General features: G+C 34.6%; 2 protein-coding genes and 1 pseudogene across 3 annotated transcripts in view; 1 reads left to right on the top strand and 2 right to left on the bottom strand.

Annotated features, from left to right (window-relative positions):
- LOC140040147 (transcriptional enhancer factor TEF-1-like) overlaps positions 1 to 16,080 on the bottom strand; it is a 57,408-nt gene extending 41,328 nt beyond the window's left edge. For both annotated transcript variants that reach the window (XM_072085847.1, XM_072085848.1), the window contains exon 1: positions 15,926 to 16,080. The gene's annotated coding sequence lies outside the window, so the exon portion shown is untranslated. The remainder of the gene's footprint in view (positions 1 to 15,925) is intronic.
- LOC140039205 (uncharacterized) lies at positions 107 to 2,644 on the top strand. The gene is made up of 4 exons (XM_072084803.1): positions 107 to 750; positions 878 to 1,185; positions 1,311 to 2,220; positions 2,377 to 2,644. The coding sequence occupies exons 1-4, from the start codon at positions 107 to 109 to the stop codon at positions 2,642 to 2,644; spliced, it is 2,130 nt and encodes a 709-aa protein (XP_071940904.1).
- On the bottom strand, positions 8,695 to 9,651 carry LOC140039534 (uncharacterized; annotated as a pseudogene).
- Positions 16,081 to 17,057: the final 977 nt, after the last annotated feature.

The raw sequence follows: 17,057 nt of genomic DNA on the forward strand, positions 1-17,057 counted from the left end.
ATTTTAATAGTATACGTTATTTGACTACATTTTCACTGTTTTATCTACTGTTTTTTTACAAATTGCTTATTAACAGGCTAGGCCTGGTATAGTTTAAAGTTTTATCATGCCATTTTCTACTGAAGAAGTGGTTGAAGCGCTAAATGATGCCCGTTTTCTAGGACTTGATGCTACCGACAGAGCGACAATTGGTGACATGGCTACCGAATTTTTTAGCAACAGGCTAGAGGAAGATAGTGAGGAGGACAGTAGTGAGTCTGAGGAGGAGCTTGATTTTGGTATTCCTGAAGCGGAAGAAAAATCTGAAATTGAAGATGTGGACATGAGTGAGGGGGAGGAAGATGGGCCCATGCCTGCTGTTGTTGTCGACCCTGGCCTAGACATCGTAAACGGTTTGTTGAACCAGGGAGGGATGGAAGATTGGGCAGGCCCAGCTAATGAAGACGAACGTACTGCTATACAAACATTTAGACGCTGTCGTTGCCCCAGAAATCGAGACCAAGCTAACCCGAACCCATGCCTCAATCAATTCGAAGAAGAGTATGTCTTAAACCTCAGGGCACAAATGCAAGAACTTTCAGCCGTAGAAAGAAAAATGTTTCTAATGGGGAAAATAAGTGCCACAATAAAAAATACGGCACAGACACAGAAGTCAAGAAGGTCGGTACAAAGCGAAAGACAAAAATCCCGCATAACCTATTTGGTTGAAGGCCAGAAAGTTTGCCGACAATCTTTTGAATACATGCATTCGTAAGTATTTTTTTAAATTAATTTTTTGTCAAAGCAAACTAAACAATCAAACATTCATTAACCGAACTTAGCATAAAAATAATTATGATTTTGATATTTAATTTCTCTGTACATTTATATTTTTTAGCATATCCAATTGTCAACTTCAGGGAATTATCTCCCATTACAAGACTACAGGCGTCACACCACCGCTAAAAAAGTCTGGGGGTCGACGATTTAGCAAAACAGCGCTTTCTGAAACTGATGTCCGCCATGTTGTGGGGTACATAAGTAACTATGCAGTATTCAACGGAATGGTTATACCAGGCAGAGTGAGAGGTGTTAAGTGCCAGGATCCGAGAGTGCGGCTCCTGCCGTCGTGTGAAACCAAGTCAGGTGTGTGGCGGAAACACAAGGCTCAGCTGATGGATGTTAATGAAAGGCGAATTACAGCAGGTAATGAACAGAAATAAGCTACTGTAGTTTGCCTTAAATGTTTCTATTCTAAAATTGTGTTGCATTTCAGCTTGATTAATAATTAATAGTATTAATAATACAAATTGGTGCATTTTTTCTTAAAGGTCACAGTGAGATCAGAATCATCAAACGGACAACGTTCTCCAAGGTTTGGAGGCAATTCTGCCCATTCATCCTGACAACAAAGCCACGGAGTGATCTATGCTGGGTATGTCAGAAGAACAACAGTGCTGTCTACCGCTCAGCAAATCAAACAGAAGCACAGAAAAATGCACAGTTAGAAGCGCAATTGGAACACCTACGTGTGGTTCACCTTGAAAGGGATTTGTTGAGATCGATGATTGCGGATGCAAAGGCAGTCATTACAGATGAAAGACTAGGACCAAACGCACCATGTTCGCGAAAGATTACGATGCACTATTCGTTTGACTTTGCGCAACAAGTAAGCTACCCCTCGGACCCCTTGCAACCAGGCCCAACTTACTTTATTTGCACCCGCAAATTGGGCATTTTTGGAATAGCCTGCGAGGCAGTTCCTCAACAGCAAAACTTTTTAATTGATGAAGGTGTAGCCATTTCCAAAGGATCTAATGTTGTAATTTCCTATGTTCATGATTTTTTCTTGGATGGTGGATTGGGAGAGGAACATTGTCTGCTACACTGCGACAATTGTAGCGGACAAAACAAGAACAAGTATGTTTTATGGTACTTGGCATGGCGAACAATGCATGGCTTGCACAAGTCAATCGGATTAAATTTCCTCATCGCAGGGCATACTAAGTTTGCTCCAGACCAGGGGTTTGGTTTACTGAAGCAACGTTTCAAGAAGTGCATGGTTAGTTGCTTAGATGACATGAAGAAGGTCGTGGAAACATCATCTCACTCTGGGTACAACAAAGCCAAGATAGTTGGAGCAGAAGATGGTACGATGCATGTCCCTGCATACAATTGGCAGACGTTCCTGGAACCATTTTTCAAGCCACTACCGCAAATCAAGTCTCTTCATCACATGAGGTTCGTTTTTTATTCTATTACTTAACATTCTGTAACCCACAGCTCTATATTTATGTGATCTTTTAAAAATTATTTGGATTCATTTAATTCACAGCTTGTTGCATTATTACTATTTTCTCTGTTTATTTACAAAAAAATCGTCTCTTTTTTATACAGATTTTGCTGTGATAATCCAGGAATGGTATTCTACAAGAAATATTCAGACAGTCCTGAACAATCTTTCCAGCTCCTTCGGAATCTGGACGTTCTCCCGCCAGTTGAGCTGCCTACGCCTATAGTGCCTCCTGGCTTGACGTACGAACGACAGCTGTATCTGCACAATTCAGTCCGTGAGTTTTGTACAGAGGAAACACAAGACATTGTGTGCCCAAGACCAGTCCGTGAAGACGAAGAGCCACCTAGACGCCGTCAGAGAGTCCGTTAAATAATTAATCAAAAAAAAATTGTATTCATTAAATACTGTACAATGCATATAATTTAACAATATACTAGTTGCATTGAAATAAATAATAAATAAATAAACCAGGAGTTCTTATAGACTAATAAAATAAGATAAAACATTAGTGTAATGAACATGCATAAATTCTAAAAAAACAGGTGCGTTGTTATTGGTTATATCTATTGAATCTGTGTAAATAAAGTTTTGAAATTTTGTCAGAATACTTGTCTATGTGTATTTTATAAGTGTGCCAAGTTTGGTGGTTGTTTGACCTTAGGAACCTAGCTGTTGCTATGGAGATTTGACAGTGGTATGTGTAGGAGGAGTGATTTTTTGTATGATTAACCTTGAGAGCGTATTTCTTGAAAAGTCACTTCCTGTTGATTGGGTATCCATGTCTTGAACTCCTCTTATAGAAAATGTTTAGAGCATAGTTATATATCATGTTATACATCATTTTAAAGCTTAATATATGTACATTATGAATACACTAATAACTCAGTTTTTATAAATGTCAACTTATCTCTGATTTTGCCATGCCGGGTCTCATATTTAAAGGCCTTTTTATACCTTCAGGCCCTGCTCAGGGGCCCTGGGCTTAGAGAGCACTCATAGGCCCCGTTTCTGCTGCCAAAAATATACCGTATATATACGGTATATTTTATATACGGTATATTTTTTGGCAGCAGAAATGGGTCTCATAAAAAATATACCGTATATATATGCGGTATATATACCGTATAAATATCCCCATCGTTTGTGGATATTATACGGTATATTCCAAAATATACCGTATATTTCGTACCCCATTTCTGCTGCACTCAAAATATACCGTAAATGTGACCCGACTCGTGACACGAGGTCAAAAACTAACAGAGCGCGACGCGTTTGTTTTGGTTTTTCTGCTGCATTGAAAGTTGAAACACACGTGTAAAAGCAAGCAACAGATCAAAATGTCACTGTGGACCGAACAAATCACTATTTTTGCAATTCAATTGTGGGGGGAAGCGAAGGTTGGGGGGGAGACTGCATGGCAACAGAAGAGATACCGAGATTTTAATTACAATAAATCGAATGTTCTTACACGACAACAACGTGATGTAAAATCATGGTAAAATACTGTAATAGAAAATGGAAATTAAAACGGCAATATAGGATAATATAGCATAATATAAACTCAATTTGAATAACAGAGTTTATTTATAGTGACATTTCTAGATTGTGCTTGTATGTGCGGTGTAAATTCGTTGCCACTTCTGCTCATTAGATTTAAAATAGAAAGCAATGCTGTCATGTAACCTCACTACACGAGACTCTAGGTCAATCCATACTTCCGTCTCACGAAATGCATTTTGGGTAATGAAAGCCAACTTTTTTACAACCCACCCACGAAGTATGTGCAGCGGAAACGGTGCACGAATTTCATATACGGTATATTTATACGGTATATTTATACGGTATATTTTGGGTTGGCAGCAGAAACGGGCCCATAGAAAACATTAGCACACCTGAATGCAATTGATAATTAATAGGGAAACAATAATAAACAAATTAATGAAAACTTTAAAAACAACTGGTCTTCAGCAACTATAAAACCATCATACCGAGAGAATTAATTATTTATTTGAAACTTATCAGAGCAGTAAATCTCTCAGATTGAACCAAGTAAAACGGCAATTTATAACCATAATATTCTTTCAGCACAAGACGGTCAATATAATTTGAGCGAAACATTAAGATTTTTTTCCAGTTCTTTTTTATTCTGCTAATGTGCAACATTTGTTAAATACATTATGCGTTATTTAATAGTTTCTATATCGTAATTTTTCCGTAACAAATCAAAGCATGTACTGTACGTAAAGTCAATTGAAGTTAAATTGCACTGGGAGTTTGCTAGCCTAGAGTGGTTTTAGTACAGCGACCGGACTTGCACTAAATCGTTCTCTGCAAATGTGTTCTTCACATTATGTTAAAAATGTTCTGTAAACTAATATTTAATGCGTCTATTCATCATTCACGAACAAAGCATGAACAATGTATCCCAAATGTTTTCCCCAAAGACAATAGCTTTATTATCCATAAGCTAAAGTGTAAACAATACCAAAGCTTTCTTGCAAAATACAAATGGGCTCAGATTTAAATAATGGACAGTTAATAAATCACTGAATTGAAATCACAAAAACATCAATTAAATCAGTTTAAATTCATCAGAAATTGAATACAATTTATATATTTGTTGATAGGAATCCTACTTAATTTTATTTAATCACAATTATTAATTCTTTTTAGTAATCATTATTTAAGATTTCTATGGATGGAAGCAAATAACTTTATTATTTTTTACATGGTCCATTCAAAGTCTGGTTTATAAATCTCGCGTTTCAAGTTTTTGGAGAAAAAATACATCTTAAAAAATAAATAAGCTTAAATAAAACAGAAACTTGTACGGATATGCAATGTACATTCAAACAAAATGTGAAATCTTTTAAATTAAACTTTCACCAACCTATTATATAGCATCTTTCATGATGATGTGATTAAGTAGTGATGATATATGTATGTACGAGTAATAAAACGTTATTGTAAACAAAAATGGAAGTATTATTATCATTTTGGCAATAAAATTTACATCGAAACGGGAGGTCAATGAATCGGATACTAAATGCACTACATTTTGTCCAGTTTTGCAGTAATTCTCAAACATTTTTTTTAATCCATAAAAAAAGGAGTGAAATACGATAGTTACAAATTCCTTTTTGGAATTTTGGAAACTGAAATTTCTGTAAGGGCCTGTTTCTGCTGCATAAAAATAACCGGTTAAAATCGGTGTGAATAAATTAAAATTGGTGTGAATAAATTAACTCCATTTTCTTGGCAGCAGAAACAGGACAAATTTGTGGTAACCGGTTAAAAGGCAGCGCAAAATAACCGGTTAAAAACACCAATTTAAATCGGTGTTAGAACGCCGTTTAACCGGTTATCGCTGAGCAATTCTTAGCTGCAACACGAAATAACGGTTATTTGATTGACAGTTGTGACCCCGGGTCAGATACCGTCGCATACGGTGTGTGTTTTCCTCGTGGTTTTGACAGTCGAACGAAGAAGTGAACATGTATGTGGATGAATGAAATCACAAGATATGTTATTCAGTTGTGGAGGGAGAGAAAGTACGGGGAAGAATGGCAGGCAATAGAAAAGAATCACAGATAATAAATAAGAGCATTTTTGCGAAAGTAAAAGAGGAATTTGGGGTGGAGTTCCGGGGACTACCCAAGCTAAGCAATTTGAGGCGTTAGTAGTACACGCTCGCGAAGGGTATGGATGGTCCTATATTAACACCAAAACGGAAACAAAAGGGACTCAAAATGTTGCAAATACCTACCAAACGATAGTAGATAATGGTTAATTAATTATGAAAACCCAAATTTTATAGCAAAAATCATCCGAATTTATGTTATAAACGATGAATTTAGCAACAAAAACTTAATCCAAACAAGCGTATTTATGGCACGCTATGTTGCAAATACCTACCAAACGATAGTAGATAATGGTTAATTAATTATGAAAACCCAAATTTTATAGCAAAAATCATCCGAATTTATGTTATAAACGATGAATTTAGCAACAAAAACTTAATCCAAACGAGCGTATTTATGGCACGCCCTTAGTGCCTTTAATAGGAGAACAATGAACAATCTTAATTTGATCGTTTTATAAAATTTTTTTAGAAAAACATCACATCGACCGAAAACAAAGGTTATGAGAGCCTTTGATAATATATTAAATATGATTTTATTAAGCATAGAAATGTGTTATTATTTATGTTAGTACATAATATTATGCGAAACAATGTTTAATACTCATTATTCTATTAAAGGCACTATGTGCGTGCGATATTCTATGACTTGGATACTCTCGTTTGATTTAAGTTTTTGTGGCTAAACTCGTCGTTTTTAACACAAATTCGGACGATTTTTGCTATAAAAGTTAGGGTTTCATGAATCATAATTAATTAACAATTATCTACTCTCGTTTGGTAGGTATTGCAACATTCTAAGTCTCGTTTTTGTTTCCGTTTGGTTTATTGTAGGACCGCGCTCGCGAAAGACAACAGTCGTTCACGTGGTAAGGGCCGTATCATCATCGCCTTTGTTGATGAATTTTAGGCTAGATAAAAATTATCCTAGGCGATCGGGCGCTGCACGACCCTCCCCATGTTATTGAAGGCGCCATGAGAATTAATTTTATTAGCGATCAGTAAGTAGGCTTTACAAAAAACAAAACTTGTAGACCTGTAGACAACATTTTATTATTTTAACATGTTTGAGATGTTCGGCGATATACACACGTGTGTACTGACGACGTCGATGTAAACAAACAGCCAACTTACTACTTCCGTCTGAGTGTATTGCATTTTGGGTAATGATGACGTTTTGCTCGACGACCACCCATAGATTTAACCGGTTATTTCGGAGCACAAATTGAGCAGAAACGCGGTCTTGTTATTGTTATCTATTTTTAATCTATTTTAAAATAACCGGTTAAATTGCGTTATGCAGCAGAAACAGACCCTAAAAGGCAATTTTGTATACAACTTTTTTTTAATTATTTAAGTATTTATTCAAATTAAAAGATAGCATAAATGCAGTGTTCCAAGTTCTAAAGGAAAATTAAAAAGCAAAACATTTTAATAAAGACAACCAATAAAAAAATGTTATTGTATATCAAATTTTACATAAACAAAAACAGCGTCATAAAGGTATAAATACCATTAACATCAGTTTGGGATTGAAATTTAAGATTAACTTGTAAACACATCACTGTAAACAACCAGCTACTAGAGTAGTACTACTATACTGTACTTGTGAATATAGGTATGAAAACTAAGGAAAAGTTCATTGTATGCGGTGACGAACAACATAAACATCAATTACTAATAGATTGAAAGAATGTATTACTGTGTATAAGGGTCAATATATGTATAAAATGAGAAATTTATAGAATATGTATGGTATGGAATAGAGGAATGCATACAGAAGTCATCTAAAACCAGGTCACAGTGCATATAATAGGATACAAGCTACTGTACTATTATTATTAATACAAACTATTGAAATACCGGAATGTATAGGAAATATGTGTGATATGATGGAATGTACAGACATCAATTCACGGAATTATACAGTAGATACTGTACTATTGCAACTATTTAATGTATTACATTTAGGAATAGGATATGAAATGCACATAGAATATAGGAACATTTAAGGTATGGGATAGGCTTGAATGAAATATGCTTAGAGCAAAATTTATTCATTGGTATATAAAGTTTAGGAATTAACTACCAACAAATTGAATAAGCTTGCATGGAATAAGGAAATGTTCATTATCAAAGGTATCGAATTTAAGCATCTACTAGACTACCAGAGAATGAAATAAATTTGTATGGAATAAAGGAGTGTATCGATTTTATGAACTAACATATGAAGATTATGGAATCATATGGCTTCATTTCTGGAATATGGTACTTGGACTATAACACAATAAGAAAGAAATTTCTTTGTTGTGATAATAAAAGAACAACAAAATGCATTGTTGTTATATAGTTAATTTACGGTCATGAATAAAATGGAAAATATGGAATTGTATGGATACAATGTATTTCCTGTACAAACTTTATGCATGAAAAGATGTTTTGTTTATAATATAATACTCTAAGGCCATGTAAAAAAAAACAACAGTTGATCGTCCTGGTTTTCTAAAAAAAGGAAGGAAGAGGCTCTTTTTATTTTTTATTTTTCCAAGATGGCGACTCACTACCGTATTTTCTTGAATAAACATGCCGCTATGAATAAAAATCACTCCCACCCCTCCTGACAATTCAAATAAATATGGTAAGTACTGTAAGATGTCTAAACAAACATAAGTATACAGAACAGCAAATATTAAAATACACCTTTTTTTATTTTATCAGGGGGTCACAATAAAAGTCCTTTTTGTACACTTTGACTTTATATCAAACTTCTGGATATTATTAGCCTACTGTGGCACAAATGCTCTAGTGGTTTTCCTTTTGGGTGTTTTGCCTGATTCCTTGCATTCACTACAAAGTGGATAATTCATGTTCTCAATTGATAAATTGTGCTCAGTTGCACAATAAAAGCACAGGGGGTCTGTGAATGTTATGTAATAAGCTGCTTCGATAGGCAGGGCACATGTCATTTTGTCATTGACAAAAACAATAGAATCGTCCTCTCCCAGGATGTCTTGAAAACAAGTTCCACATGAATACGTTTACGACAGTGTGTCCAGTTCTCGTTCCAAGAGCTGCCCTTGGTCACGCTTCAGAACATGAGCTGCATAACATACTCGCCACTTGAGGCATTCTTCACACTAGAATAAAGAATGAAAAAGAGTAGGGGTAAATATATGGTAAATTCAGTTGTGTTGAAAGAATTCTGAACATGACAATAATATGATAATATGACATCCAAAGAGGGAGGGAATATCAATGCATACACACATATTTTAAACAGGACGTGGGTCATGTACCCGAACACGTCCGTAAACATCTAGCCTATATATATGGGACAGTTTCAACCCAGCCGGGTCGATTCGCCCCTCTATATGGATAGGCAAACTCTACACTCTCTCGCGACAATATGCTAGCCTACAGTTTTGTTACTTCTATATGAACATTTTTACCGAACAATTACTCACCTCCGTAGTTTGGTATTGGTCTCCTATCGGTCCACCTTGATCGAATTCGCCGCCTGCAAAATCAGAGAAAATGTCTGCGAGAGTACGTCGGCCGTCCACTACACCGTTCTCGCATACCAAGGGCCGGCTTCGCGATTTTTGTTGCAGTCCGAATTGAAACACAAATAAAAACCATGTTGTTTATCTACTATCTAGTCTAGCAGTATCCTACTATCCTAGATCAAATTATTATGTAACAGTTGATAAAAGGACTAAAAAGTAGGCCTACCAAGGAACCAATAATTATAAATATTAATAGTGTATACTGTAACTCAAATGTATAGAATATAGCGATAGAAACAAGGAAGGTAGAACCAAAAACATGTGTTCTCCAAATCCAGTCGTTTTTTGCTTCACGGCAACATTTTTAAGGAGTAGCGAGCATATAGCGGCTGTGAAAATTCTAATTAGATCCAGACGTTTATGTAAAATATTATACCCATGATGAGTGTAATTCAAAATATTCATACATTCAACGGCAGTGATACCTCTATCATCGCTGACCTATAATCAAAGAATATGACCTCAAATTTATCGCAGTCGACGATGTGTATCGATGGCTCCCGACGGCTGTGGATCACGAAAAAAGAAAGAGCTAGGCCTAGCTTTCGACAAAGGTACAACATAAATCAATGTTTTATATACAAAATATCGAAATAAAATAAAAATTGATGCGGCCTGAAAAAAGCATGCGGGCGGGGACGATCAACTGTTGTTTTTTTTTATATGGCCTAAGGCTAAGTATCATTTACTGAGAACTTTGGTTAACTAATATTTACCGTAGATGGGATAGTAGAATCTATAGAATTAGGAATGTAAGATTGGAAGACATACTATATAATGTAGGAATAAGAAATGTACAGTACAGAAAGAAAATACTGCAACTTTACCTACGAAGTAGCTTCGTAGATAGAACGTAGGCTACGTTGTTGGCTTCGTAGGTTCCATTGTTTGGCTTCGTAACCTCAATAAACAACTTTCAATGAGCTACGTTCTGAACTTCGTAGGGAGTTCGTAACCTAAATAAACAACCCTACGATGTTCTTATTGAAGTAAGGTATGAAATTAATGTGTTAAATTTAATTGGCGGAGGACAATGTTGTAAATTAATAAAAAATAAATAATATTTTTTAATCGTAATATTTTCCTTCGTGCGTGTTTACCTACTCAACAGCGAATATAAATATAAATTTCCCACGATGTATAACGTAGAGAGAGACACGATCCAACACAGGTGAACCGCAATGAACAGGCCAACTAATAAACATAATATAGCGAACGTCCCATCCAGAAACGATGCCGAGAAAAAAAGATCGTAAACAATTCATTCTAAATATAGCATCAGGACGTTCAACAATCGGTCGCTCAAAAAGACTGCCGACAGAAGACCGTAATTAATACAGACCTAGTTTTTTTTTGGTCACATGGCATGAAACGCGATACTCTCTGCTTACCGCAATCTCTCGCATGTTTTTTTTACTCAGTACGAGCTCGACGAGAGGGTGGCTACCGTCTGACGACGATAAAATAGTAATTAAGATCGTGGTACCTGGATTTTGTGTCACATGACATGAAACGTAATACTCTCTCTCTAAACTGCTCAGCTTTTTTCCCCTCCAAATTCTGGTCGGGCCTTTTTCTTTATACATGTCGTAATCATTTTAAAAGGCCTATTTATGTATGTTAAATCTTAATATGGAATATATATTTATTTTGCATATATTTTGTTGGGTGTCCTAGTCTAGGCCTAGGTGTCGTTGTTTTTATAATTCGCTAACCCAACAAGGTAGGAATAAATAATTTATAGTGTAGGCCGCCGAAACAGGCTAGGCCTAGCCTCGACTCTCTCTACGCGAGCTGAGGTCCACCGGCCCGATGTCGTTTCGTCGGCGGATTTCCGTCCAAATTATGATAACCGATGCGTAGGGCGGCTACAAAAATTGACCTACTATCTTTAGGTAGGATTTTAATTAGCAAACAATACATTGTTTGTTTGCATTGTCCATGCTTCTACGAACCACCCTACGATCGAGGCGTAGCCTAGATTTCATAACAATACATCGTAGGCTACGAACAATACATCGTAGGTAGGAGAGAACAATACATCGTAGGCTACGAACAATACATCGTAGGAGAGAACAATACATCGTAGGCTACAAACAATACATCGTAGGCTACAAACAATACATCGTAGGAGAGAACAATGACCTACGTTCTACCTACGATCTACCTACGAAAGCCTACGCGTAGATACGAAGCAGTAATTTCTTTCTGTACTGTATCTAACGGGAATATGAAGGAATGATAGATATGCCAAGAAGAAAACAATGTAGGATGTAATATAAAATGAAGGAAATTATGGAATGAGGATATAATAGGAATTAATGAAATTAGGATTGTAGGAAGTACAGATACAAAATGTGTGAAATTAGAATAAGGAATAGCAAAGATAAAGGAATGTCAAATATGAGGAAATATATGAATTCATGGAATGGAAGAAATAGTACCAAATGTATGGTCAATGGGAATACAAAGGAATGAGGATGTGAGATGGAGGAATGAGGATGTGAGATGAAGGAATGAGGATGCGAGATGGAGGAATGAGGATGTGAGATAGAGGAATGAGGATGCGAGATGGAGGAATGAGGATGTGAGATGGAGGAATGAGGATGTGAGATGGAGGAATGAGGATGTGAGATGGAGGAATGAGGATGTGAGATGGAGGAATGAGGATGTGAGATGGAGGAATGAGGATGTGAGATGGAGGAATGAGGATGTGAGATAGAGGAATGAGGATGCGAGATGGAGGAATGAGGATGTGAGATAGAGGAATGAGGATGCGAGATGGAGGAATGAGGATGTGAGATGGAGGAATGAGGATGTAAGATGGAAGAAATAAAGGAATGTTAAGAATGAGAAATGAATAGTTAAATAGGAAAAATAATACAAAAATGATAGGAATGTGGAAATGCTGAAATCCATGGAATGAGACACGAACTGTGTATAGGAAATAAACAAAGGTACCTGGATTTATTCCACCGGAGTATGAATGGAAAAAAAAGAAAAAAAGATACGAAACTAAATAAATGGAATAAAATATTAAAGAATTCAAAGAATGTTCACCAATAAATAGAATGATAAATGTTCTTAATAAATTATATGGATTAAATGAAAACAAACGACATTAAACACGTACATTTTAATGGCTATCCTAAATCAAGCATTGAATCCGAGGATTGATTTTTTAAGCTAAAGAGCGTACTGCAATATAAAATGTTATGCCATTTTCGCCAAGATTCCATTTCATTTTTAAGTCGCACACTGTCTGAACCATAAATTAATATTTTCATAGTACAATAATTTCAAAGTTTTCATAAATCTATTTCTATAATAACATATAATCCAAGTAATATATTTCTGTAATAGTTTGCACAATGTGTTGAAAGGTTTATCCAGTCTGTAAATCACAGATGGATGGAATAGGACAACAATATTACTGTACTGTAGCTAAAATGATGCATTATTAGTGTTGGTTTTAGGCTTAAGCAGCTGACCAAAACGGTGCCGAAATGCGTTGGACATGTGCGTGCAGAACACAAAATATATTCATTTATTTAGTAATGAAAGGTAGACTTCGTTTATTCCAATACATTTACCAACAAGAATACTTTACTATTTTTGTTAATGGAAAAAAAATTAATATTTTCTTGGTTATTTTCTCATACAATGATTTTATAAGAACAAGTTATCGCGTTTAATAATACATTACAGAATATACTCAATGACAATGGTGTGTAGCCGAGTAGGGGACGGACTTCAAACTGCTGTATTTGATTGGTCGATGTATATGCAACCATATTGTGTGGTCTCTGCCCATGATGACTTGCTTTTCGCGCTCGATACAGTTACAGATACAGTTGACTCTAATAATAACCATTTTTTCTTCTTTTTTTTTTAACTTTACGATACTACAGTATGGTAGTACTGTACATGACATGGTACCCTTTCTTGAATACAAACTATTGATTGATTTTTTGAAGAATGTTTTTCTTTTGTCCTTGATATAGTAAAATCAGGACCATAAAATCTGAAATTTGTGACAGATGTTTAAAGAAAGCTCTATCAGGATGTTCAAGGCAAAGCAAAAGAAGTGGGCAGGAATTTGGAAGTGCGACTGGCCTTCAAATGTACAAAATGATCTCAAAATCTGTTGTATCACTGAACAAGGATTGATTTAGTAGAAAGCTGACTATTGATGTTCTGTTATTAATTATATAATAAATCAATTTCACCTGGCATTTTGAGGAAGATAACAGAGTTATCTACTCACAACCAGTTCATATATAAAAACAGATAACCTTACGGACAGTTCAATGAAATTTTTAATAGAAATCTATTTATGTGCTAGATTCCTACTTCTATTGTTATCATTATGTACAAATGCAAGTGTGTTGTATTATCAAACAAAGCAATGTTTATAGTGCTGTGAAACCATGCAGGCCCTTCCAAAGTTTTTTTTTGTATTTTTGCCAATTCACGATATAATTTTATTCAAATTTAGTCTCTGATTTTCTTATGGAACATTCCACAGTATTACTATTATATTCTACTGTAATTGGTCGGAGTTGAAAAATCTAATTTACTGATTTGGTCGTGAGGTGGTTTCCCGAATGATCATAAAATCAAAACGGTACTGGGTATGACCAACTAGCGTTCTTGTCACCAACTAGTCATCCATTCATAGAAACCATCCCCACACACATACAGTAACCAACAAGCTTAGATTATTTTTGCAAGCAACCAAAAGTTGACATTTTAACCTGCAACCAGCAAGATGAACATGGCCTAAAATAAAGGCATTTTTGCACAAATGTCTAATGGTTAGGCTGGTATCTGGAATTCCTGCATGACCTACATTTTTGTGTAATATTTTCAATTTTTCCTTTGAAATTATCACTTATTATTAAAGGCTAATAACGGTTAGCTTCAAAATAGATCTTCTAAAAACAACGTGATCCAATCATGTGCTAAAATAATTATAAACTTCGATGAGATTGTTAAAATATTTATCAATACTAATCTTCGGTCTTTTTTCATTAACAGGCAAATGTAACTGTGCTTGACAATTATCTACTACCTGACTCCAGTAAAGTGCTTTGGGATGAATCTCAAATAATTACAATACTGTAACACACATGTTAAAATCATTATAGGTCTAATGGGATGGTTAAAATATTTATAAAAATACTGCTGTGTGATGATATTATAATGTTTGTACATTAAAAACAAGTTGGTTAAGGAAGGCTAGACTGAAATTGTATTCACGTAAATGTGATATATTTTCCTTGCTTTTCTATATTTATGAATAAAATTCTACCTCATTCTATCTTGAATGACAGTAACAATTTTAATATAAACTTTATACATTAAATATGGATTAATGTATAGGATGTTTCCTAAAACAGTAGACCTAAAAAGGAGACACCTTTATGACCCATGGTGTCCTCTTAATATATGGTTCTTGATCTTAGTGTTAAAACATATATTGAAGTCCAAAAAAGTTCACTAAACACCACAAACATCCAGACATATAAATTACCTATAATTATATTATACAATAATTTTTTTTTAGTCATATTAACTGCACAAAACTATGTATCGATATGGCAGATCATTTTTGCACCTATATTTCTTGATTTATACAAAATTTTGTTCACAGATAAATATTTAGAATGAACTAAAATTATTTTTTTTTATTTAAAATTAAAAAGTATGCAGATTATTAATCATTTGTTTTTGGCCAAAATCCTCTGAATGTATTATATATATTAAAATACTAGTAAGCAAGCCTAGGCCCAGAAGCTAGGCCTAAGCATCTACTTACTAACACACTGTTGCTAAGCATCCTACTCTATCTACTCGCTGTGTTCTCAACACAAAATTCCAATCAGACGTAGACTCAATTGATGACAATCAACATAAGAAAGGCTTAGAGGTAGACGACCTAATAAGGCAGAAGTGATATTTGAGAGGCTTGGGCCTGTTTGAGGTCCACCATTAATAAACCTAGGCCTATCGAATCGCAGTTCGTTAAAAACACCAAGATAAACGAATCCAGCCAAGCATCGTATACGCAATTGAGCGCCAATCAAAATACACAGCCTGCGATCGTGACAATACAAGGGTTTCGTAAGCCTACATATTCATGTCCAAAAAACTCGCCTCCCGCCCAAACCATCCGGTATCAATAATCTAAAGAAAGAACAAAATCAAATATTTTTCCCAAACGGAATGGCTTCGATGGTATTTCTGAGAACCTGTTATCACTGGTAGAACTATTTAAAAAATGAATTTGTAGCTGCCTCCAAAAATAATTCTAATCAACTCCGGAAGTGGGGAGTTGAAAAATGACAAGTATGTCAGAGATGCGAGATTCCATGAGAAGTTTCGACTACAAAAAACTGTTTAAAAATGTTTGCAAAATATAACCTAAAATATCATACTTACCAAATAATAGTATGAAAAACCAAGGCACTAAATGGTAATCAAAAAATCAAAAATCTACTTCAGAAATCAGCTTTTTAACAAAGATTTTTGGCGTTCCAAACGTCTTTCGTAAACTATGTGAGGAATTAAACGTGGAATGCAAACTGTGAAAAGCTCGCAAGCACCACCAAGGCTCCACAGGGGGTGGGACCAGACTACGTGACAAGGTAACGAGAATTACAATCTGATCAGAATCAAACCGGTCATTCGCCAGCACCATTGATTGGTGCAAATATAAGAAATTATTAATTTGAAGAAAATACATTTTTTTTTGTGAACGAAATATGTGAGAGTAATTACATAAATATATGGCCTAGCTAATCTAGCGCCAACTGACGTAATGTTAACGGCTGAACGAAGGTCGCTATAGAAAGCATGCAACTAAAATTGTTTTAAGCTATCATACGCAAACAATTCGAAACATTTGGACAATTTTTTTTACATTGCAAACAGAATTCCATTTCCTATACAATATTATGCAATTAGTTATTTATAGACCATTTTTTTTAAATAATAAACTCATAATAAATGTGTGGTATTATTTGGTAAAACAATTTAAAAATGTAATATCAAATCATCTGTATTATTATACTAATACAGTATAATCAATTATTTATTTAATTAAATTAATTATTGATTAATTAAAAAATAAATTTATAAATTGAAAAAAAAAAATGTTTAATTTTTTAAATAAATAATTAATATTTTTCAATGATCAGTAAATAAAAGAATGTAGAGTAGGCCTACGTTATCTATTAGAATTACTGGGACACTTTGGTTCAAGGTGTTCGACTCTCTATGTTTATTATAATAATTATTATTTATTAATACCATACAAATCATGCTATATACAATACAATACTGTATATAAAGTATTTTTATTTATGTAAATTGTTATGGATGGTTTAATTAATTATTATTGAATCTATAAATAACCATGGCAAAAATTGTATTGATTAAATTTGATTCAATTCTTAACGACAACTTATACTTATAAGTAAATTAGTGCAAGTCCAATCACAAATTGAATTGAAGAAATAATAATTTAATTTATACGGTTTATTATTATTATTATTAATAATTAGTAATAATA

Source organism: Antedon mediterranea, chromosome 2 (genome assembly GCF_964355755.1).
Source record: "Antedon mediterranea chromosome 2, ecAntMedi1.1, whole genome shotgun sequence".
Taxonomy (NCBI): Eukaryota; Metazoa; Echinodermata; class Crinoidea; order Comatulida; family Antedonidae; genus Antedon; species Antedon mediterranea.

Bases quoted from the DNA above. Each gene is read 5' to 3' on its own strand.
- LOC140039205 (XM_072084803.1), top strand. From the start codon at position 107: ATGCCATTTTCTACTGAAGAAGTGGTTGAAGCGCTAAATGATGCCCGT. The intron at 1,186-1,310 runs GTAATGAACAGA...TTTTTCTTAAAG, and splicing joins TGAAAGGCGAATTACAGCAG to GTCACAGTGAGATCAGAATC. The intron at 2,221-2,376 runs GTTCGTTTTTTA...TTTTTTATACAG, and splicing joins AAGTCTCTTCATCACATGAG to ATTTTGCTGTGATAATCCAG.